The sequence below is a fragment of the Lipophrys pholis genome, assembly GCF_963383615.2.
Source record: "Lipophrys pholis genome assembly, chromosome: 22".
In the NCBI taxonomy this organism is placed as follows: domain Eukaryota; kingdom Metazoa; phylum Chordata; class Actinopteri; order Blenniiformes; family Blenniidae; genus Lipophrys; species Lipophrys pholis.
Window position 1 is genome coordinate 10,309,240 of NC_137644.1, and position 25,879 is coordinate 10,335,118.

The 25,879-nt window shown below is 43.9% G+C and overlaps 1 protein-coding gene across 1 annotated transcript; it reads right to left on the minus strand.

Annotated features, from left to right (window-relative positions):
• Window positions 1-21,635: 21,635 nt before the first annotated feature.
• rpl18a (ribosomal protein L18a) lies at window positions 21,636-25,341 on the minus strand. The gene is made up of 5 exons (XM_080492125.1): window positions 24,758-25,341; window positions 23,423-23,602; window positions 22,492-22,621; window positions 22,019-22,128; window positions 21,636-21,782 (listed from the first exon to the last, which is right to left on the minus strand). The coding sequence occupies exons 1-5, from the start codon at window positions 24,773-24,775 to the stop codon at window positions 21,690-21,692; spliced, it is 531 nt and encodes a 176-aa protein (XP_080348251.1). The 5' UTR covers window positions 24,776-25,341; the 3' UTR covers window positions 21,636-21,689.
• Between the last annotated feature and the right edge of the window lie 538 nt (window positions 25,342-25,879).

The window sequence follows — 25,879 nt, forward strand, 5'->3', positions numbered from 1 at the left end:
CACCGTAATCCCCGAGCTCGTTGTCTCTAAAACCCACCAAAACATGTCAAAAAAACCATCTGCAAACACCTAAACAAACTTTATAGAAATAAAAAAATAAATAAATACTGTGGAAAACTACAGAAAAGTAATCAAAAACAAGTAAAAACCAGTTATATTTGAGGCGAGCTTTAGTTGTTTTTTTTCTTCTCGCTTCCTGACTCAGCAGTTTTGAAGCTAAAACTAAAAGACTGGAGTTTTTCTTCTCAGTAAAAGAAACCGAACATTTACCGACACTTTCCATCTCTTTCAGCACACTTGAGTCTGCACTAATCACTGGATGCTCTCTATACTACTGCACACACACACACACACACACACACACACACACACACACACACACACACACACACACACACACACACACACACACACACACACACACCCTCTCTGTACCTTCCTGCAGGATCTTGTTCATTGAAGTTCTTGGCTTCAGACTCCAGCCCCCATCATTTCTGCAGCAAATGCATTGATGACACTCTATGTTCGTTGCTCTCTGTCTCTTATTTCTTCCCCTTTCTGTCCACTAACTTTATTTAATTTAATTTATCTATCTTAATTTATTTATTTCCGAACAAAAAATATATATATAAACAAGAGAAAGAAACAAAACTAATTAAAAAGAGACATTTATTCAAATGAGTATCACTCGACACATACTCCAATTTTACAGTATGTTGTTTGTATGTACAGTATGTTTGAAAAATGGGGTTGGGAGAAGTCCGACTTTTTTAATACTACCCTTTTGCATCTCTACAAATTCACACAAAATATTTATTTTCTTCATTTTTCCTAATTTACATCAATGTTGTTCTATCCTATATGCAAATAACAAAAACGATGACGATTCATCCAGACAGATTCTTTCCCCTCCACTAATAAACAGTGCAGCACCATAACCCACAAGCCCTTGCTCTCATGGCAAAACCCTGTACCTCGCCAGAATCAACTCCTTATATATATATATCCTTTTTTTAAAAACTGTATTCAGTGTGTTAATTGTTTATTCTCTGTTCATAAATTTTTTCCATAATTCTACATTGCGGCTGGTGATACCAAAGCTTTACTGAGTGGCACAGACTCTACAGGTTTTTAACTGTAATTTTGCCCTGAAGTTGTAACTATTCAACCAGAGCAGCAGAAAACTGTCACTTCTGAAAATGGTTCAGCAGCAGAGTCTTTCCCTCTGAGGCTCAGCTCAGACAGAACGCTGCTTCAAAGACTCAAGATCACCGCAAAGACACCCAAGATCTTCAAACGATATAGAACCCGCAGTCTGATGGACTGAGAGATCAGCAGACTCTCAGGATGTTTTGTGTTCTGTCAGACGTGTTAATTCAGTTTACAGATAATTTGACTCTCAGAATCATTTTGTGGTTGTTGAGTTTTTTTCCCCCTCAGTCTGACAGCAGTGAAGACACACACTCACCTGAGCCAGGTAACCTCTTCTGTTCAGGGGCGACACGCCCCGAATCACCCAGATCACCCAGCTGCCAGACGGAGCCTCTGATGTTTGGGGTGCGTTTGATTCGCTCACCGTGGTGTCTCGTACAGAGCCGAGAGCGGCAGGTAATGACAAGGCGCTGCCTCGCCGAGGTTTTTCAGGTGAATTTGCGCCGTCAGACGGAGAGAGGGAGCTTTGTCTTCTGACTTCACTCAAGCCTGTTTACAGGGCTTAGCGGAGCAGGGCCAGGCGGGGGCGGAGGGTGGCGGTGGTGGTGGCGGTGGTGGTGGTGTTATGGAAGGCTTCATTCACTAATGCCCTTCACCACAGCTTTGATTCGTGCCCACATGAAAAGGTGTAATTACGCAGCGTCTCCTCCTCTCAGGGTGTGGACAGAAATCCGTCTGCGGCCCACTTTCACCTGCCTTCCAGAAAACCTGGGACGTTGTGTAACGTGAAGGCGGAGATAGAAAGTCAGGACAAGTGGGAAACTCCAGTTCTACTCATTCCACGGTGAAAATCAGTCCATGCAACACTTGATTCCCTATAAAGAGCAGATAACACTGTGTTATTGAGAGTCAAGCCCTGATATGGCAAGAAGACCAACAGATCAATGGATCCATCAGGATCGGCACATATAGACATAGACAGTCACAACCAATTGGTTGGGATAATGTACTGAAACATCTGTGCCCAGTTTGGACTGGAAGGACCCAAATCCCAGTGGAACGTCCCCCCTGAAGGTGGTTGAGCACAACAGGGCAAATGTCAGACTCAAGATGCATCAGGAGTGTCAGTATGTGTTGTATGTATGAGTGATCCTGAGACAAAGTAACTTCCTGTAAAGCATCAAAAGTTCGACTCTAATTTTGCTCCTTGAGTCTTTTACGATGCAGAAAGGCCAGTTGAGCACTCTGGTTCTTTAAATGTGAAGACGGGCCCAAACCCTGGACAAGTTTAAGAGCAAAGATTGGACAGTATTGCAGCTGAATTCAGAACAACCTTGTTCTGTCCCGCTATTTGACTTATTTCTTGCAAAAACACTGGGGGCATTGGACTGTAAGTCATGTTTCTGTGTTGAGCTGTCGTCACACTCTTCAAACGTCAGGCAGAGCACTGATGAATTATGGGGGATAAGTGGAGGGAGACGGAGAGTGACCACAGACCAAAAACCACCGAGGTCATAAAAACTCTGAGGCAAAAAAGAACACACACACACACACACACACACACACACACACACACACACACACACACACACACACACACACACACACACACACACACACACACACACACACACACACACACACACACACAAACACACAGAGCCTAATTTTAACTTAATCTGATTTTAACTTAATCTCAATTAGCCTGACTATAAACAAACCTAACCTGAATTTAATGAAAGCGAGAACTGAGTCTCAGCCACATAGTAATGAAATTGCATATTGTATTGACAGAAAATATGGCCAAGGGGGAGGAGATAGACAATGAAGAGGATGGGACCGAGGACAGCGCCCTGGGGGACACCAGAGGAGAGGGGAGACAGCTGGGATGTAAAAGACTTTAACTAAATGAACTGAGTGCGATCAGAGAGATTTGACTTGAACCAGTCCAGCGGTGCATTTGATCTGATCTGTGGCGTGAGACAATGTCAAAGGCTGCACCCGGAATGAGGTGGAGGAGGATGGATAGAAGTCCAGAGTGAGACACAATCAGGAGGTCGAGGGTGACTTTGATGAGGCTTGTTTCTGTGCTGCGATAAGGATGGAAGCTGAAACTGTTCATAGAGATTGTTGGTAGAGAGATGACAGTGAATTTGAGAGGCTGGAGTTTTTTCCCCCCAGCATCATTGAAGGAAATGGCAGATTAGAAATGGTACAAATGTTGAAGTTGTTGGGGTCAGAGCCTAACCTAACCTGAATTTAAACTAATTTGTACTTTACTTAATCGTGAATTTAAAAACTCAATTCAACAAAATTATGAAAGTAACCCGAACTCAAACTCACCTAACTATGAATTTAACCTAACCCAAACTTAATCTAATCCGAAGTGAACCTAACCTGAAATCACCTGACCTGATCTCAACCTAACCTGAACTTCACATAATCTGAATTGATCCTGTACTTAACGCAACATGAACTTAAATTAATAAATAACATTTTCTGACTATGAATTTAAGATAAAGTGAACATAATCTAACCTGAATTTAATCTAATCTGACCCAAACTTTTTATGCACTAAACCCTTTAACCTAACATGAACTTTACCTAACTTAAATGTAACCTATGAACTTAACCTAACCTGAACTTGATCTAAGATGAATTTAAAATAACCTGAACTTGACCTATGATTAATTTAACCGAACTCGAACTTTACCTAACCTGAACTTAACCTAAATATGGAGTGATGTTACGCCATCGTTTAACCCATTCACTTAACTCTGCACGAAACTTTGTGTGTGTGTGTGTGTGTGTGTGTGTGTGTGTGTGTGTGTGTGTGTGTGTGTGTGTGTGTGTGTGTGTGTGTGTGTGTGTGTGTGTGTGTGGTCGCCTCCGCCACCCCTGCCTGCCTCTCCCACCAATCAGCAGGCAGCATTCCCCCCTCATGCTGTAATGTGTGTTTTGGGTGTCTGCGGGACCTGATGAGTGTTTGTGTACCAACACAGAGTGGGAACAGATCCACTGCTCACTGTCATCAAGGCAGAGCCAGACGTGATGTCAGCACACACCACTAGCCCTTCAAATTAAAAGCTTCTGCTTCACACCAGCGGTGTATCTTTGACCTACAGGGGGCAGGAATACACCAAGGAGAAGCACTATAACTTACTAAGCAAAGGGATTATGGGAAAACACCTCCACATCCCAGGTAGCTCAGCAGTGATAACCTACAGGTGGCGCCATCTTAGCATGCAGTCAGTGAGTACCTACAATGGGAACGATACTTGTTACTTTACTCAAACACGGAATTGTGACAATTTGACCAAATCAAAGGAAATTCTGTCATTTCAAAATAAAAGGGGACTAATGGTTGAGCCTTGAGGAACTCCTCAAATTCTTTATTCTTGCCTTGTTTACACAACAATGTTTCAAGTGTAAACGCGTTTAGACAGTGTCAATTTACACAGACATGGCAAAAACGATGAAAACTAGTTAACAAATATTTCCCAATAGACATGCAGTGCGTGAGTGCAAGCCTCAGGGCGCCTATTAGGAACATATGAGCACAAGTTCAAATGTTTTGTAAAATACAGTAATTACCTGTGCCTTTATTGACATTGAAGTACTTTTGCAGTACGGAGGCACGAGGGTGACTGCGAGGAGGGATGTGCAACGAGCCTCCAGCGGCAGGGAGAGGGTGGATGACAGGGCGACTGCTCCTCCAGCTACGGCACAAGCCCAGCCCAGGGCTTAGTGGTGTTCAGAATATAAAATTTAAAAAAAATAATAATAATAATTATGTATTTGACTGTTGTATCTGCATTTTTGCACCCACTGCAAAATACCATATTTTATCAAGTAATGAGGTTTGTTCTTTCTTCGTGTGCGCGACATCTTTGAAAAAGGCGCCGCTCTTCTCTGAGGCGGTGCTCTTCTATTAGGAACTATACATGTTAAGCACTTTCAGCAGATAAAACACAGATTGTAATTTCTGGTTGATATTTCTATTTCAACACTTTCCGACGCCATTCTCAACTTTTAATTAAACTTTGAATTTGATCGATTTTTTGCAGGTTAAATTCCAAAATTTTCGGCGTTACTGTGATTATATCTAATATACAATACGAGACATTTTCTTTATTTTTTTCTAATTTACTTTACTATTGCTGCTTTGTTGTTTCACTTCCTGCTTAGATATTCAGAGACTACAATGTTACACTGAACTGAACTGTTCTAGTGTGTGTGTGTGTGTGTGTGTGTGTGTGTAGTTGTCCTGCTTTAGTTGTAGACATTGTTGTGCAGTCTGGTTCTTGCTGTTGTAATGTTCTTGTTCATATATATTTTTTCTGCATTGCTCTGGGAGTGTTGCTGATGTCATGTTCTATTTCTAGACTCATAACACAGTAATTGTTGCTTTTTTGAATGTTGCACTGACAGCGTTGCTATTGTTGTGTATTTGCTCCCCTTGTTGTGTTATCTCCTCATGGTTTCCAGAATCAACCGCTAAAGACAAGCAAGCCTGAATATGGACTCAGTGAATTTAACTCAAAAGTTTTTGCTCAAGTGAAACATTATTTTTTTAACACCCAAAAATGACACTGACGGGTGCAGCAGCTTGTGTCTGAAACCTGAGGAGGTTGCACGACCTCCACCGACTGAGAGTGCGAATCCACACCGGTAGTTGAGTTGAGCGCATTAGCTCAGCACACTGGGTGGATTTTTATTCAGTGAAAATCTGACAGAAGATTTTGAAGCATTTCCTCCCGAGCATGTTGGTCTGCAGAGGGGGAAAAAAAAAAAAAGCTTGTTGACAGAAGAGGCTGCTGGGAGAAAATATCACAGCTCTGAAAATAACTGCACACCGAGGGAGCGCCCATTAATTTTTCCACACCAACTCTGAACAAAACTTTCCAGGAATTATGTAATTTCATGTCAAGACCCCCAGAAAGCTTAGCTCTGCACACCGCCCCCCGATGGAGGAGGACTGAAACTGCAGGCAGGGAATCTTCTGATGAATGTGTAGACAACAATAGGTGTGCTCATTCCATCACTATATATTTGAGTATGTGTATTAATGTATACAGAATTTCTTTTTAGAAAAAACATTAACAGTCCAACAAATCACAACAGACCTGTAACTGCTTTAAAATAACATGTAATTTAAATTTAAATGCATCAATTCATTCATTAATTTGTTCAGTTGAATGATTTCTATACTGTGTGGTGGAGCAAAAAAAAGACATGTTGGCCAATAATTACTTTAAATGGTAAATGGACATCACTTATATAGCGCTTTTCAACTGTGCTCGACATCACTAAGCACATTCACCCATACACCAATGGAGGCCATGCCTGGTGCTGTCACTCCAATGGGAGCAGTATGGATTTCAGTGTCTTGCCCGAGGACACTTCGGCATGTGGAGATGGGAATTGAACCCGCAAAGTTCCGATTGGGAGACGACTACTCTCCCAACCGAGCCGTGCCACCCATTTAAATACAGTAAAATAGAAAATACGGAAGCTCTAAAATCAATCTCATAGGAACTCTGCACCTTGCTTTAGCTTTTTAACTTCACATGAACCAGGTAGAAAATTAATTGGCGAATACAGATGTAACTACACCGGCACGCTAAATAAAAACAAAGAATTGATTCAAGTTATCCAAAGAAGCCAAAAATTGGATAAATTATGGAAAAATTAAACATATATCTTTTAACCTGATGAGGACACAAATCTAATCTCGAACTGAATTTAGAACAAGTCTAAATTGAGTGTGAAACTCATACAATGCAACATAAACCTGTTTCAAAGTGTTTTAAAGGTGTTTGACTTCACTTAATTGGATCAGCATTTGGAAATCCGTATGTGTGTGTGTGTGTGTGTGAGTGTGTGTGTGTGTGTGTGTGTGTGTGTGTGTGTGTGTGTGTGTGTGTGTGTGTGTGTGTGTGTGTGTGTGTGTGTGTGTGTGTGTGTGTGCAGGATGTGATGACACACGGCCGGGTCCCGACGGGCTCAGTTCAAACAAACAGGTGAAGGCTGCTGTCTTTAAATAGAGGCCCAGCGTCTGGGACACACATGTGGAGGAGCAGCTTCACCTCTGCCCGTTGGTAAAAATAGAACATCGGACTGTTGGAGTTCTCCTGCTGTCTGACAGATGTCCCAGCAGCTTCATGGGGCGAGGAGGACGGAGGGGCCGCAGAGCAACACAAGGTTTAACTTCATTCATGTAAAATGTAAACAAACTTTGATGGAATTAAAACTTCAAATAAAGCAAAATCAATAAACTGATTGTAACTTTTACTTTCCTTAAACCAGATTAAATCTGAGCTATAAACAGCCTCTATTGAAACGCTTCCTCTGGTATAATTGAGGCCCACTGAGTCCCCCAGGAACCCAGTCTGAAACCAGTCCAGCACCCTATTTTAAAACCAGTCTAGAATCTAGTCTTAAAACGGGTCCAGAACCATGTCTAAACCCAGTCCAGCACTCAGTCTGAAACCAGTCCAGAACCCAGTCTTAGAACTGTTCTGAAACTAAGTCTTGAAATGAGTCTCATAGGATCTGAGATCTGGTTGAAAACAAGCCACACAGACGGTTTGTAGAATCGTCTGAGCAGAGTGCCTCACTAAACCTCCAGCTTGACCTCCGGTCATGTTTTGACGTGAACTTTAATGTGTCCATCAGAAAAAAGGGCGAGCCACTCTGGGTTTGCTCCAGTTCAGTGTTTTTTGGGTTTTTATTTATTGGAAAAGTCTGCTCACGTCTTCCTGCTGTTGTTCCTGTTGTGTCTCCTTCCTCCACGAATCCTCCCCAACATGTGGGACACATGGTGAACTGCAGCAGACCTGCTGGGGGAATTTTCCAGAACTGTGGCGTCCCGACATGTTTCCACTCCTCCATTTATTTTGAAAAGACTCATCAGGAAGTGTGAGTCCACTGGATGCTTTTACGTCCCAAGTTGTTATGTATTTGTCAGTTGTTAGTGTTTGATTGATCTCTGTGTGTGTGCAGCTTTTGTATGCCGGCCTCATGGCCTTCCATGGTGTATCGTGTGCGTGCATGTGTGCATGTACCTTTGAGAGTCTGGGCGGACACTGTGTATGGACTCGGCGATAAAAATCAGGAGGATCTGTTGAAATGTGTCCATCTGCAGCTCAGATACCATCTGAGTCCGAACGGCGGCTTATCTGCAGGCCGCCGCCCTGCGTTGATGTATAAGATCAATAGAGGAACGCCCGCTGGGTCAACACTCAGCCTCGGGGCCTCTTGGGGGGCCCGGACCCTCGCTGTGTGAAGGTGAGCTTGTGGTGTTTGGCAGCCTCAGTTTATTGGTTCTGGGAGTGTGTGTTGTCGTTAGGATGAGAGATGAAGAGCGAGCGAGGATTAAAGACAAACACGCCTTTATTTCCTTCAGAGATGCTCGGGATCGATGCAGCTTGTCTGATCTCTCCCGCCCCAATCTGCTGAGTCCTTGTTTCCAGTCTACCTCAGTCTGCTGAGTCACTGCTTCTAGTCTGTCTCAATCTGATGAGTCACTGGTTCTAGTCTACCTCAGTCTGCTGGGGGGGCAGGCTCAACAGTGATTACTGTAACATATTTGCAAGTTTTCATTTATAATCGTTATACTTAACTCTTCAGTGCCATCATCACTAACACTCGCAACTTTAATCTAACAGTATAGATTACAATATCCATCCATCCATCCATCCATCCATCCATCCATCTTCTCCCGCTTATCCATTTCCAGGTCGCGGGGGTGGCAGTCTGAACACCGTCACCCAGATCACATTGCACCGATTAAGAACCTTCCTGCAGGTGATGAGCCCTGGGGAAGGTTTGCATGAGACTCTCAAGGTAGTGGGTTCATGTCTCACGCTCTACCAACTGAGCTCGCCGGTAGATCACAATATCTTCAGGAAAATATTTCGCTTTTAGAATCTAGACCAGCGTTCCCTTCCATTTCCTCCTCTGTGGTTCAGGTGGAGTGAAGAAACAAGTTCCTGGAGGCGAACGTAGAGACTAAACTTACTATTTTAGGTGGTGTTTAGCAGAGTTGGGACCCGATCCTAGACCAGCTGCTAGACCAGTTCCTGTTGGTATGTAATGGACTTCAAACCCAGTCTAAATAAACCCTGGTTACCCACAATGCCACAGGTCTGACACCTCCTCAGTTTGTGATTCCGGGGAATGTTCTTTTCCGTCCTCCTGGAAGTTTCCGGAGCAGCGATCAGACGTTGAGGTGGAGGGAAGAGGAGTCTGAAAAACACTCACATCTGCTTCTAAAACATGCACCTACACACACACGCACTCACACACACTTCAAACAGTCAGAAGGGGCATTTGAATCCCACATGAAATTAAACATCCACTTTTTAAAAGCACCGAAGGGAGGAAACATGTTCCATTAACAGCTTTTATTATGTATACGAAATCCAAAGTACAACATTGTTTTAATAATTAGTAGTTTGATATTCTGCTTGAAATTCACTGAAACACACGAGGGAGTGAGAGAAGAACTGAGTGAGACGGAGCGGGAGTCAAAGTTTGAGGGTGAGAGAGTGAGACAGAGAGTGAGGGGTGAGTTGGTTGGTGAATGAGAGGGTGAGACAGATTGCGAGTAAGGGAATGAGTAAGAGGATAAGAGGGTGACTTTGAGGATGGGAGAGGGTGGTGGAGTGAGTAAGGGGGCGAGGGTGTAAAGGCGGATATCTAGATTCCCAATTGCTTTCATACAACATGATGGCAATTTGTTGACCAATAACCACGGAGACAAACAAATAAACAAACAACCAGACAAACAAACACTCTCCTCGTGGTCTTTGACCTCTGCGAGCTCAAGGTGAAGAAAACGAATTCCAGAGAAAGTGACCTATGTGACCGACTTCGAGCAGGCAGCAGCTTATCAGAATGTAAGAGGGAAACAAACCGGGACACCTGCAGGGTGCAGGACAGGGCTGCTGGCCACCGAGCGTTTCTTCAGCCCCAAGAAACACAAACACCTTAAGTCTCCTCACCTGTGTGGGAACTACTGCACGCAGAGAAAGAGAGGGACCTGTGCGTGTTGGTGTTTGGTGGTCGGTGGGTGCAGCTGCTCTCTGTGAGGCTGCAGACTTCAGTGTGTTTACTGTTGTGTGTCAGGTTGGAGTATGGAGACCACCGGAGAGCGGCAGTTTATGACATCATCCCCCCCCCCCCCCCCCCCAATACCAGCATTCATGAGAGACGCCCCACCCCCACAGCATTGACTCACTCCAGTCATTATGGAGAGCAGACTGTCTTACATCCTTTTTCCAATTCACCTCTGCACAGGACATAGGGCCACACAGGGCTCCCTGCACAGGGCCCGCACAAGGCTCCCTGCAGGGGTCTCACAGGGCTCTCTGCAGGGGTCCCACAGGGCTCCCTGCAGGGGTCCCACAGGGCCCACACACTCTCACATTCACAACCGGGGGCAATTTAGGGTCACCAATTAACCTCACATGAATGTGTTTGGTCTGTGGGAGGAAACCCACGCACACACAGTCAGAACATGCAAACTCCCCACAGAGAGGCCCCGGCTGATGTTTGAACCCGGACATTCTCGCTGTGAACTAACTAACCACGACACCTCTGTGCAGCCCGTAGCAATACCTTCGCTGATTGAAGCAACGTTGTGGAGAGAAGGGATGCTGAGGGAGATGCAGTACTCCCGATCAGCCAGTAGAGGACCTGCATATCAGCTACGTCAAATTAAATACAGCTTTTCCAAAACGCTGATACTGCGCCTGTGCACATGGGCCATAAACAAATGAAGAGAAGATTTCTTATAACCAGAGCTGAACTCTGAAACACCATAGACAGACTCTCTGAAATTGGCCCTGACGGGAAATGAAGACTCGTAAAACTTGTCACTGTTTCAAACATTCATCAGACTGCAGCTGGACTCTGAACACAGCCCATACTTTGAATGAAGGCTGGATTCTTTGTTTTGAGAGCAGGATTCCTCGGATGTTTCAATCTATTGAATCAGCAACGTTGATCGAACAATGTGAAAGGGTTAAAGTGTTGGTGGAGCGAACCTTGTTGTTGGGGCACTGAGGTGTAAACCGTTTCCACAGTGGTTCAGGATGAATGAGGAGCAGCACAAAGGCTGAACTCGTACATGAATACGTCCTTTATAGAGACACTGGCTCTTTATGGAAGCACGCAGCAGATACTGATCCTCGGCAAGAGGAAATGTTTGCCTTGGCCCGGCTGGAAGCGGCTCACTCCCTCTTCCTCCTGCTCCGACAGCCTCCCGGGGAACGTCCCGGAGACCCCCGAGGACCCGTAGCGGCCGGATGCAGAGAAATGTTCCTCGGTGGAAGGAAAAGGGAGGCTTCAAAGGTGGCTGACGGCGCGAGGATTATGAAGTGTGGAGAGAGTGACCACACGCAGCTGCTGAACAAACACACTTACTTCATTCTCCACTTAAAACAGTGGCCGTGACAGGGATTATTACTCTGTATACCTTTCTCTCTAATGGTTCCCATGCAGTGGAGCAGTGGGAAAGCCTGCAGAGTGCTGTCCAGCGCTGCCTCCTTATCGCACATCTACTCCCCAAAGCCGAAGGTTAGAAAATATTGGATGAAGGTGTTTATCTGTAATCCCTTCCCGTGTTCAGCGGCCCGTTTTCCCATTGCACACTGGGGGGGAATTCAAATACCTGCAGGGAAAATGAAAGAGGACGATGCGGACAAGCTCCAAAGAAACGCTCCAAACACTAACGAGCTTCTGTCGCCAGGATGATCCACTTCCTGCTGTTGACAAATATTTGAATGAATTTCGATTCAACGTGTCAGATCTGATCAGTCCTGAGCACGTGGTTTTATACTTCGTTAACAAACAGTGTTTTTTTTTTTTTGTAAAGTATACACAGGTGATGGGTTGACAGACAGTTGTTTAATGAACTGCTCACAGATTATGGTTTTATAAAGTGTCAAAAGTCAATGGCTTCCTGACACGTTGAAAGACAATGGTTTTACAAGGTTTTCACAATGTGAAAAGTGTTTATAGGCAGTTGTTTTATAAAGAGCTCACAGATGATGGCTTCATGAATTCAGTTCAATTCAATTAGAATTAATTAGCTCTAAAAACAACAGTGTCGTATGAGTCGTAGGCACTTTCACAGTGAAAAACCAACTGTTCCAGATGAGGAGCAGAAGATGTGGAAAGGAAAAACTCCCTTTAAAATTAAGGAGGCGACCTGCAGATTTTCCAGTTGGAGTTTGTGGGGACAGAAGTCGAGAAAAAGAGCGGACAGTGACAAGAAAGCAACAAACAGATTGCCATAAAGCAGCTCTCTACTGGAGTAAAGAGGTGAAGGATGAAGCGGTGAGACCAGCAGCAGCAGCTTTTTCAGATCCTTCCCACCTCGGAGCGTTCGCTGTGTCATCACTTTGTGCTAAAGCTCTGTTTCACCGGCCGAGCCCATCCAAGCACCTGGAACCGCTTCAAGGACTCTGGGGTGGTTCTCCAAAACCAACAAACACAGCAGCTCTTAGGTGAGCGCTCCAAATGTTCATCAGTCTGATAGGTTAAGGACATCCTAGCCTGTGGTCCACGCCCAGATCATCTGGGCTGCCCTCTGGGCTTTCCTTTGGACCCGCAGATCCTCAGCAGATTGTCCAAATTGGCCTCATTTAAGCAGCAGAGAGGCACAGAGCACTGACATCACTCCTGTTCCACAACATGTTGGCAGCCGTGTGGCTGGAAAAGCAGATAAACTTCAACAAACAGATGCTGGGAGACAATTTTACTCTGCACTCATTATCTGGGAAACAAAACAGGGGCCAAGTCCTGCCTCGATCTCAGAGTCCTCCTGTTTCTGCTGAGAGCGGAGAAAATGATTTTCTTCACGGTGAAAAGTCTTGGAGCTGTTTCTCATTACTTTAGAGTTCTGTTTAAAGTCATCCCCGAATGACCAGGGCTTAAGATCAAAGACAACATTTTGAGAATTGAGGAATCTTTCTTTTTTGGATAAATATAAGAATAAATGGCAAAATGTTGAGAAAGAGTTCAATATTCCAACAATGTATTATTGTCATTATAGCTATCCCCTGTTGTTTCATGTGGTTTTTTTTCCCCCTGCGATTATATGTAATTTTCTGTTTTCTGATGTTTCTGATTATTCTCCTGCTTATTGGTTCTAATGTGTTGTTTTCGGTTTTTGGTCACATTTTGTCATTTTGTGTCCATTGATCCATCGTTGATATGGCTGAGTCTCATCCTGGCACATCAAGTTCATCACAGGAAAAACACTCAGAGGCAGACAGTCACACATGCGCCCATTTACAGCCACCAACTAACCTCAGACATGTGTTGTTCTAGTGCTGTAGAAAACATACATGAGCACAGGAAGAAAATACAAACTCTGCACAGGACGGTCCTGCCGTGTAGTGACACTGCGAACCACTACACCTCATTTTATGTGTTTTCTCTGTTATTCTGAGGAGTTTTGTGTCACTTTTCAGTCACATGATTTGGTTTGGTTTAATGTAGTTTCCTCTGTGTTTTTTTTGTTTGTCGGTCTGACTGCAGCTGGCATTTTAGATGATTGGTTCCTTCATTGAAAGGTTGATTCCAGCTGTTGTTGAGCTTCACTTTGATGTGTGTGGGAGCATCAGGATCAGGATCTCACAGGTTCAATTCCCACAGCTGACAGGTCACCCACCAGCTCCCACCAGAGCCCCTGATGGCTGTAATATGGCTGAACCAGAGATAGGACGGGTAAGTGCAGAAAAAGGAATTTCCCCAAAGGGATTAACAAAGTATGATTTGTTCATTTAGCTTATTAGTTTTGCAAGTACCATTAGCAATATGCAGTATTTTTATATGTGACTTGCAAATGCTAATTTCCAAAGTGGGACCTGGCCATCTGCCCAGCCTGGATTGGTTCCTTCAGTGCTGAAGATGAGACATTTCCTGGGTCAGACTCCAATGTTTGCCCCCTCAGAGTTGCAGACTGTCTCCGATTAGTTTGTTTCAGATCAGTTTAACCAGCAGGAGGAACAATCAAGAGGCAAAGCAAGCGCTCTCACGCTGAGTTTATTAGGTGAACTTCACTTCAGATGAGTTGGGACGTGAAGATTGAAGGAACAAAGAAGTTCCATATGATGAAAAATGGTTGTTTTTAGGGCGCGCTGGCCTCCTTCAAAACTCCACCTTACCTCTGACGTTCTACATCGCAGCCTGAGCCTCCACCGTCAGCTGGATGCTCACTTATGCAAATCTGAGAAGCTGACAGGCATTCCTGAGCATTAACTACCCTGAACCCAGGCGCTGGCTCCTCTGGACTCTACACAACGCCCCAGTTCTCTGACGGGAGGGCAGACGGAGGGCCGGGGCAGCAGCCTCTCTGTGGTTTCTGGGCTGAAAATGATTTTACATTGTTGGTTAACCACAACATGAAAGCTCCACACGTGTGATTCAGTGAGGCCAAACAGTCTGAACTGCAAGCCTGTAATGAACTGAGGAGCCACAGGAAAACACTGGGCAGTTAATCTGAAGGGTATAAGGGCAGGGGAATAAATACCCTAGAAGCACTGAACTACCTTGTTTTTTGATTCTGGTTTCTGGTGGTTTAAGTTTTATTTAACCTAAAATTTGTAAGTAAATTACAATATTTTCTTTGAATGAAGGAGTTAATAACCTAGAAGCTTAGGGTGTTTATGACGCACCATCAAGATCCTGGGTAAGGTTTTCTTCAGGTCCATGGTGATGTGCCTCTGAAGTGTGGGCTGAAGGTTTGGGTAATATTCCCCTGAGTGTTTCTGTTTTTTACTGTGAATGGTAAGAATGTTGTACCCTTGAGTTCAGTGTAATTTTCTCCTCTTTATTTGTTCTTCTGGCAGGTTTTTCTTCTTGCTGTGAGTTAAACTAAAGGGAATAGTCTCCACCGTAAGCAAATTAATTTGGTTTGATCTGAACAAACTAATTTGCTTGATAAGATCTGGTCAGTTTGAGGTCGTTTGTTGAATCCAGTCTGTCCGGTCCAGACCGTATGATTAGAGTCATGTTATTGGCTCAGTTTGATCTGGTCAGTTTAATACAGGAGGTTCTATTTGAACCCTGAGATCTGTTTAGTTTGGTTCCGTCATTTCAGTCTGGACAGTGGGTCCCTGGACTGTGGGATCCAGTTTGTAGGCTCTTAGTAGATGTACCTGAGATCTTGGCTCAGCAGCTGAAAGTGAACTGAGTCTTTGCGCTCAACGCTGCGATCACACAGATGTGAAGGTGTGTCCTGCTGCTGTGTAAATAAGCTCCGATCTGGACAGCAGCCAGCGGCTCTGGATGTGCTGAGTACGGGACTCAAAGCTCCAGCGGGGCCCGGTCCGAAGGTCTGGAGCTCATTACAGGAGTTAAACCCAGCTAAAGCCGATCAGAGCTCCCAGCCCACGACGGTAAGTCAGAGAATCACAGATCAGCCCAGAAACCCTCAAAAACACCTGCAAACACAAACACAGAGAGTGCTGAGAGATCCACAAACCAGCGGAGACTCACAACCGACCGACCGCGGCCCAAACCAAGAACCAACGAACCACCGACCAAACAAATTCACCAATAAAACAACAAACAAGTAAACAAATGAACAAACCAACACCAACTTCAGATCAGAGACCACAAATAGTAGATAAGTGGACACAAACTAAAAATCTCAGATTTACAGTTTGTCCCCCAAATTGTTTGTAATCGTAATCCCAGGTTGTTTTTGTCTCTGATACTTGGTTGTTTTATTTCCAATAATTCAGTCTCATTTGGGCTTTTTGTTGGTGTTTGTCATTTATGTGGTCATCTATTGTCCTTTCATGTGTTTCTTTGTAATGTGTGTCCATCTTTGTCTGCTGGCTGCAGCAGCAGCCAAATAGATGGTGCAAAAATGTCTGAAGTCGGTCTCCGAGAGCCGGGGTCTGTGATTTGGAGGACTGGACAGATGGCCTGAGCAGAGAATCTGACTGTAAGATCTGAGGGTTTCAGACTGATCTTCAATATGTCTGGGCGCCTGATGGAGGGTCTGATGGTCAGTCTGAAGCTTCCGATGGTCAATATGGTTTGTGGGTCTGTATGAAGTGGTGGTCTACATGGAGGGTCCTAGGGTCTGAGGGTTTGACAGTATGAGTGTCTGAGGGTCTGCATGAAGGGTCTGATGGAAGCACTTTCCCACAGTTTCAGGGGCAGCTTCTGTCAACAGGTGGGGATTGGAGGTAAGTCCTGAGGTCTTTGTTGTAGCGATGGTATGCGCTGACATCTGGACGGGTGGAGGAGGGCCCGGTGGGCTCGGTGGGCTCGGACCACCGCTCGGCTCCCACGGGTCTTTAGGCCAACAGCAGGTGCAGATGCAGTGAATCCTGTAATAACAAACACTCAGACAGGATTGGAGAGAGAGCAGATCTTCCTCCTCCTGATGGTCCTCCTTCTCCTTCCCCTTGTCCTCGTCTTGACGGGTCCTGGTCAGCCGTGTGAACAAAGACTCCATTAGAGTTTGAAGTTTGAGCTTTACTACGTGAAAAACCAAAATATATGAAACTGAGTGAGGAAAAAAATCATTTAATCAACATTTATTGGAACCTGGTTGTCAAAAATGTTGTCAATTAAAATAAGAATTAAAATCTTTCTTTGATGTAACAAGAAGCCAATGAGAAGAAGCACATATTAGAGTGATGTGATCTCTCATCTGTCAGTTATCAGGGGAACTCAGAGGATGGAAACTACAGAAACCATCTGTTGTAAGTGGAGGAACTAAAAATGAAGATGCTTCTTGCAGTCTTTCTGCTTTTCATCAGCTCCGTCAGCGGGACGCTCTTTCATCCAGAGTGTCCCTGAATGCCTTGTCTCTGCTCCTCAGTGGGAGTAGTTCAGGTACCGCTGAGGCGTCAGGAGCAGCGCTGAGTGAGTGCGAGCCGACGAGTCCCAGACTGTCACACCTCTTTATCCCTGATCCGCCATCGCTGTTTTTCCCATCATGCCCCTGGTGCCGGCTTCAGTCCCGCGCTGTCCGTCTGCTGACATGACCGAGACACGTTTGGGACACGTCTGAGCTCCATCAGCGAACACTTGCATCACTCCAGCCATCGTTTATGATGATTTCTGAGCAAAGTCACGATAAAGAACTTTGCCTTCATCTGTCTGAACAATACGTTTATCGGTCCAAACTGTTTTGCTGAGACAACAGGAAACAACTCGAAACCATTCGTGACGTCCGTTTTTTTTCCAGGACTCTGATTAGCTAGCATCGCTTCATGCTTCTTGTTACACTGCCCCCTACAGGCTTGACATGCTCATAGTAGCGCTGCAGGAGTATATGCAGTCCGTGTAAATGAAGATTTTTTTTTTTGTAAACGTAGAGGAGGAAATACCAATTTTTGTTAAAACATGGGCACGTGTGAACGTGGCTGAGACGTGGAAGTACAGGAAGGCAGAGACGCAGGAGCGCAGAAAGATTGAACAACCAACACACACAAGAGAAGCCCATTATATACTAAAGCCACCGGGTGACGACAGTCACACACTCAGGCACTTCTTAACCAGTTCTGTGATATAACCATACCTGGTTGCTTCAGCGTGTGTTTTCGGGGTTCGGGGAGGTTTGGCGTGTTTCTTCCTCACTTGACCTGCAGGTTTTCTGCTGTTTTTTTTACTGACTTCACCTCAGCCTCTTAAACACACGCAGACATTTGTTCCTGAGCGACACGGCTCATCACAAAACCACCTGCAGCCTTGTTTTCAGAGGAAAAACACCTCAACCCTGGCTCATTCATCAACACCGTGCTAATTTTAGCTCACCCTGACATCATCGCCACACATGGCTCCATGTGGCCAACTCTCACCGTCAGGAGCGCCGTCTCCTCTTCTTCAGCCATTCGGTGGCACCGAAGGAAAACTTTCATTAACAGCTTTTCTTCTTTACTGTTCATTTACATGGTGTTCCCCCACGGTTATGTTCAACAGCTTTATTTGCTGGCCTTTGGTTTAGGACACGGGGCACTGGATGCTGGGTTTAAGACACTGGATGTTGTGTTCAGGGCACTGGCGTTCACATGTTGGATTCCAGGCTTTTTGGACCATTTAAGAGTTTTTTGGTTTGGAAAACTGAGCTTTTCAGGTCTTGTAGATTAAATTAAAGGTCTGGTAGCTTCACGTTGGGCTCATCCTCGGTTCAAGGGTCTGAGTTCCAGCTGAACTACAATCAAGGTTAAGTCATGGGTTTTATATTATTTTATAACTTTGAGTTTTGGCTTAATGATGCTGTATTTGGTAAAGTAAAGCTGAAAGTAGGTTCAGTATGGTGGGTTCTGGATGGTACTTTAAAGACGGTGTATTCATTGGATCAAGACGATGGTTTTAGGATTTCGGTTCAGTGTGGTGGGCTTAGAATAGAGACTTGATTGGTTGAGGGACGTGGGTCCCCTGGTTCAGAATAGCAGGTTCACTGATTTGAAGTGGTTTGTTCATGATGGTGGATCAATTGGTTCAGGATCGTGAATTCAGGATGTTCGGTTCATTGCGATGGCTTCAGTGATTCAGTGGTAGGTTCCCTGGTTTGGTATGATGGCGTCATTGGTTCGGGATAGTGGATTCAGGATTAAGGGTCAGGTATGTGGGTTCATTGGTTTGGAATGGTTGGTTTTCGATGGTGGGTTCAGGATGGTGATTTTAGTTGTAGGGCTTCAAAGAATCAGGTTCAGTGTTTGGTCCTACAGTGTTGAGTCCTGTGTTTTTGGTTCCTGATGGACTCCGGATGTTGGTTTCATGACATTTGTGGGTCCATACTTCAGGTTAAAGGTGGCTTGTGGCTCAGGTTTGAGGGTTTTGAGAAGGTGGATTACAGAGCGAGGACAATCAGTTTTTTAAATTTATTTTAATCAGCATCAACAGCTTCAATCATTCTTCCATAAAATATTTGGTACCGTGACTCCGCCTGCGTTTTGATTGGCTGCCAGGGTTCCCGGTTCCCCCTCCCTGCCCACTGCCCCCAATCAGTGGACAGGATCGGGCCCCTGCTGATGATTACACTCTTTGTACTGGTTCCACCTGGTTATGATTTGGAGCTGAGGAGAAGTGTTTTAGTTGGCCATAGACGCTCTTTTGTGCCTCGTCCTCTTTACTTTTATTTCCTTTAACATGGAGGTAAAAGGCTGCTAATTGGGAGCCACTTTACTTCCCCACCCCCCTCCTCGTTATGACGGGGTTAATGGCTTTAGTGCGAGGGCACTTTTCGCGGGTTCCCCTGCTTTCTGCAGGGCCTCTGAGCCAATTACAGTAATCAGAGCTGCAGTGTGGATGTGAGCGGGCAGCCACATGTGGAGCTTCAGGTGGAAATTGATCCGAGGAGGTATTTCTGCTGCAGAATGACTCCTTGTTCCCTCCCCACCCCCCACAGGTTGCCCCCCCAACATGTCGACGGCACAAATATGCACGCGTTCCATCAATGTTCAAACTTTTCCATCAGAGGGGAAACTTTCAGAGGACTTCCACCTTCCTGACCCTCAGTGTTGTTCCAGTTCATCCATTTCCACGGCGTCTCTCCCCATGAGGTCCGACACGTTTATTTGATAATGCTCTGGTTTATCTTCGGGCTGCAGAGGAGGTCACAGGTCAGCTCACAGGCTGAGAGTTACAACATCTGGACAGGAGAACAGCAGGAGATCCACTCAGAAGGCAGCCAGCAGAGGTCAGAGGAGTGAGCTTGTGTTGGGAGGGTCACACCGCCGACAGGTTACTACTGTGGGCTCGAATGAGGCCCCAAAGGCCTAAAACCACCCCCAGATTATCCATTGTGATGTAATATAAGAATTACAAAGAAAATGAAGTTCACAGTTTCATTGAAATTAATGGACATTTATTCATGTATTTACTATCTGCTTACCATGTATAAACTGTATATAGTATTTTTTATTGTGCCTATTTCATATTGCTTTTCCATTTTATTTTACTTTTATCCCCTTTCATTCTTTACTCTTTATGTTTTAGGCCTCGACCGGGCCTCAGGAACAGAATTTGGTAACAGGACATGTAATAACATGTCATGGCATGACAATAAAAAGCCTTCAGTTACAAGCTTCATTCAAAACAGGATCAATCCAAACTACAATGAAGATTTTAGGAGTTTTTGTTTTTTTAATTTAATCAATTATGGTCAAAATCAATAAACTTATGACTGGAAAAAGGCTGAATGTGTTTTTTTGAAAGTAGTGATTTAATTCATTCAAAATCTGATACCAATTAAACTAATTCAAGAGAACTTTACAGAGGTCACATTTTGCATCTCACTTGTAATGAAACAAATATCTAAATGTTATTTCTTTGAGACGAAGACAAATAAAGATTTCCTTTAAAAACGTCCACATTAGCTTTAAATGACAAAATATTTCATTCAATAGTACTATACTTATATAAAAATGATACATCTTCTTTAGTAAAATGAGGTCGCCTCTGAAAGAATTCTGCCTTTTGTCAGAGCCAACTGATGTTTCAGATCTAATTTTTGTTTTACATCGTTTCAGTCAAGTGAAGTACTATTAGATGAACTGGGCTTCAACTTGATTGAAGCGGTCAGAGGAACTCAGTCGGAGTTTTCTTTGGCGGACAGCGCCTCCCTGCGGCCCGACACTGAACTGCAGTAACACGTTCCCAGGTCCTGTGCGGAGCTTCCTAGAACTTTCTTCTTAAACTTCAACATTCTGATGTGTGGTGAATAAAATCATTGATTTCATCATTCAAGTCACCCTGCCTCCAGGAAGACTGATTTAGTGTGCAGACACACTTTTTCTCACCACATGTTGAAATTCTAGAGCAGGTTTGAGGCTCCAGAAAAGAATATTTGTTGGGAGACCACCAACATTTGTGTGGTGAACATGGTGACGGTCACAACGTTCTGACCTGAATCAGCACGTCTGCACAAGAGCTTCACATCTGTATACAGTTACAGCCTCAACATGTTCCAAGTGAAGAAATACTGCAGTTAAATTGTTTGAGCAAATCAACCTCACTTTAACGAGGAACTAAACTATCCAGTGGCGATTAAATCAGACAACAATCCTAAGCTCCCTATGAAAAATTTAAAATGAATGAACAGTGATGGAAACATTGCAACACTGGTAATATATGAGCTATTAAAGAGATCAGACTGAGAATCTAATTACATGCAGTGGTTTTTTTGAGCTCCCGACACAGGTGATGGTCTTAATTATATAAAAGAAAGTAACAAAGCATCATTAGATTCCCTCCGACAACGAGACGAAGCAGTAACTTCATGTAGTTTGATGCAGTGCGGTTAGCTTTAGCATTGGCTGCGACAGTGGAGTCGCCAACTTTGATCCGAGGATTCATGAGTGACGACATCTTCTCCAGTGGAATCACAACATTCCTTCAACCGTTAGCATCACAACCGCTGACTTACTGCGACACGTTTGCATTTTCAGGTTGTTTCATTTGAGAGGTTTTTTAAGGTTTTGACAGAAAGTCTAGTCCAGTCTGTTTGGATTCCTTTATTTTTTCGCGCTCAGGTTGAAAACGTACTAAACGTGCTAATAGAAGGTGTTTGGTCTCTTGGTGGTGAAGCGCGGTTTGTGTTGGCGGCGCAGGACCCGGTGAGGCAGTGGGAACTTGATCTTGGAGTCCTAGAAGAAGAAACAAGGGTGAGACGTTTGCAGACGTTACTTAAAAAAAAAAGAAAAAAAAAATCTCATCTCATTTGTATGTCGCCAGGATCAGGACCGCCGAGTTTAAAGATGGAGGCTTTAAACCAGGAAGAGGACTCTGGCTGTTGGTGTTGCGGGTTCATGAACCAGAACTGACGGAGGAGGCGGCAGTCCGGAGAGAGCCCCGCCCACTGACGCTCGGCACCAATACTCACGTGGAACTGCTTGATAGCGGGTCTGCGACACTTGCTAGCAGCGATGACTTGGACCTTCATGATCTGGATGGAGTGAGCACGAGCGCGATGGCGAGCTCCCATGTCACGATCTGAAACACGAGATCAAACACTTTAATTGCAGGAAACAAGTCACTTTCAACGGTCCAGAGGACCTGAAGCTCAGATCTGCAAGTTCTACAACATTTTAGAAGTAGAGTCATAACCAAGTCAGAACCTGATCTAAATAGTTTAGAACTAAAACTAAATCTAGACCTTTGAATCGACCAGATCCACAACAAAGTCTAGAAAAAAGTCAGAATGACAGGATTTTTGTTGTTGTTCCGTTTTTAAATCAAAGCTTCATGTAAAAAAAACTAAATAAACCTTAAGTCAGTCAAGTTCACAAGGAGTCAACTCCAGAATGTTGTGAATCCATCCAGACCACCTGTCCATGTGGTCGCGGTGTTACTTACAGCACTGCGTGACGGCTCCAGATGTGGTCAGGTCTCGGTACTCGCGGTACATGTTGTGAGTGCCGCTACGAGAATCGTAGCGCAGCCAGATACCGAAGTTCTTCACCTTCAGAGGCGTCTTCTCGTGGACCTGCGGGGGAATCAAACACGGCTTGAGCGGAAGATGGTACAAGATCACACTTCTGAAATAATAAACTCTTTTTACATCTTAACTGAGCACACAGACTGTGTGACTCCCGATCTGGGTGAAAACTCACTAAGAAGCGAGCAACTGTTAATATTCTGTGGGAGAAGTGAAACATCAAACAAAAGATCTGTTGGTCTTTGGACCCACCACACTGTACCAGACGTACAACCTGTGACGTCTTCATCGTGATCGTTGTACGAATCAAACACACAAAACAGGTGAAACGCTGCAGTTTGGTCGTGAGCCCCCTAGGAGGTGCTGTGTTGTTCTAATACTGCCCCGATGTGATGATGGACTAAATATATAAATGTGTCACTCCAATGCTTGGAAACGTTTTCTCTACTGAAACATTGAAATTATGAAAAGATTTGTCACAGCTGATATGGAAACAACCAAAGTTCAATGGAAATGTGGGTGAAAGAGTATCCAGTTGTGTTTATGCAGTTTCAAACTGTTAATCAACATGAACTTTTGATCTGTGGTAGTTTTTGTCGTTCAGTTCGTTTCAAAGTGTTTCTACAATCTAACAGCTTCATGTAACTGTCAGGGAAGAAGTGTTTCATTTAACAACCACAAACCTCTCCCATTCAATTGTTTACTAACCTTGTTGCACGACTAAGCTTTTTAATATGCTCCCTCTAATTCATACAGTCAAGCGACCCCGACACTTGTTTCCATGAAAACAAACTCCCAAATCCCTGAATTAGACACAAGTTGTCTTTAGATTTCCGGCAGGACACCCACCAGGCCGCAGTACACCGTCTCTCCGGACGCCTTCTTCATCTTCCTCAGCTGAGAGACAAAGTACCAGAAGCGGGATTTGGCCACCACATGGTTCGGCGCGAAGATCCTCATCCTGTACAGAGGTGGGGTGGGGTTCTTGGCAGAGGGCAGCAGACGCCCGATGACCTTATACTCCCGAAGCTGCACAAAGACACAAAGCCCATCATTAGCAGGCAGACGGGAGACACGGACACGAAGGAGTCGTCACGAGGACGAAGTGTGGACCCTCGAATTCACTTTCAGAGGCACAGTAGCAGCAGAGAAAGGCGACGAGGGTCGTTGATGTTCGCAGGCCTGACAAGATCCCACTACCAACATGGTGGGGCCTTTGGGTTAGGCTGCAGAGCTCACAGTCAACAACGTACACATTAGGATTTATATGATCCAATTTACAAAATACTCCACTCAGAACAATTGACGATGTTTGTAAATATTTTCTTAACATGTTAACATTAAAGTTCACACAATATACCCTTATAATCAATATTTTAAACTTTAAATCTACACAGTGCAATACACAAACAAATAAGGTCAGTACTTTTATTTTTTCAATCGATAAAGAACGACTGAATCATGTCATTTTCTAAAACTTGTAAAATTTCAAACTAGTTTATATCGTCTATACATGATCCACAGTAATTATTGAGATATTCAATAAACTCACACCTGTGAAAACTAAAGTTAAATTCTGCAAGTTTAACTTGCATGTTGTTATTTTCAAATGACTAAAACCCTGTAAGAGGCCAGATATTCTGGATCAAGTGATCAACTGACCCCAGTTCACAATAAAGTCAAATTCGCATCAGAAAGCACAAACACTTTCTGAATCGATCTGCTTTACACCAAACAATTAACTTCTGATTGGTGAATTTATCAGGCTTTAATACCCACGTTGATGTAGCACATTAGCGGCTAACGTTGTCAACTATATAAGCTAAGTTCGCTTCAACTAACAGCCGCCAATGACTTTACCGACGGCTAAACTCATCTTTTCATCTCATTGACAAGATTTGGACCGCTGATTGAGTCCTAACGCTTTCATTACTCAAGACAGCAGCTGAAGTCAGCCCTCAGTGGTCAGCTGAAGTCAGCCCTCAGTGGTCCACATGGTGGCGCGGACGCCATGTTGTAGCCGCAACAGCACCGACACTAAAATAACTCAAAGTCCCGCTTTAACCCAAACTTTTACAAACGTTTTTAACACGAAACGAAAGAACTCAGCGTTATATTGCTGAATCTGCCCTGTTCGGTCGTCTGGGGACGGTTAGTAATAGAAAAAGACGGTTTTTTACGTACTGTGCCGGACGCCTTCATGGTGTCTCGCTCACTGCCACAAGAAAAGAGGAAGCAGCAGGGCGGAGCTTCCGTTCATCAAACTCGACGGGGTGACAGGAGGCGGGACTTCCGGCAGTGGCGCTGCTCCAGAACTCCAGTCAGAAAAGCTTTGATTTAAGATTTAATTTGGCTTTAAAGTAAAACATGTGGACATTCGAGTAGAAATCCTCCCAGAACCTAAGAAAATTGATAATTGTTTATTCTTACGAGATTTGTTAAATATAGAAATATGAATAGGTCCTGGAAATATGATGTAGTCTGCTGTGAAGAATTTGATTTTGAAAGAGCTATTGGACCTAATTATGAACCAACTTTGAACAAGTCTGGATTTAATTGGAACATTTTCATTTCGGTAAAGATTGTGACCATGCTGTGGCTTGGATTCCAGGCAGTAATAAAATATTTATTTAAGCCCACTAGATTTGCACAATAGAATAGAATAGAATAGAATAGTATAGAATAGGATATAATTTTATAATTTGGTCTATTTGTGAACAGTTTTTGGAGAGATATTTGTTGGTGTTTATTGGATAATCACTCATTTGGACCAACAGATGATGATGATGATGATGATGGTGGTGATGTTGACCTCAATCTGAACTAATCTGTTATAACATCACTTCTTTAAAACAGAATAGATTATTATTGTTATTTTGATAAAGAAAGCAAATACGGTGAAGAAAGCATTACAAGTAATACAAATTCAACAAAATATCTCTAACAATAAAACCTTTGAAAATAATAATAATAATAATAATACAGTTGTATTAGATGTGCAAAGTTCCCTCAACATGCATTTTGTTGACGATACCGTCGGCATGTCGACGATATTAAGAGTATTAAATATTCATATTGGTTTCTTCAGTGATATTATTTATGTAGTATTTAGATGTCATTCTGCGTGGCATGATAATCCTGATTAATAGTCATCTTTTAGTATTCCTTTGTTTTATTAGTATTCTTATTCTTATTCTTCTTTACTGTTATTATTTCTCGGACCCTTGTTTCGGATGAATTGGTTTCCATGTTAACTGGTGACCAACGTCCTTTGGCGTCCGTCGTTGCTGCTCGGAACAGCAGAGA

What these genes read in the sequence shown, in the direction of transcription:
- rpl18a (XM_080492125.1), bottom strand. An exon ending in AGACGGTGTACTGCGGCCTG is followed by an intron (nt 22,622 to 23,422) that starts GTGGGTGTCCTG and finishes ATTCCCCCGCAG; the next exon opens with GTCCACGAGAAGACGCCTCT. An exon ending in TGGAGCCGTCACGCAGTGCT is followed by an intron (nt 22,129 to 22,491) that starts GTAAGTAACACC and finishes CTCGTGTTTCAG; the next exon opens with ATCGTGACATGGGAGCTCGC.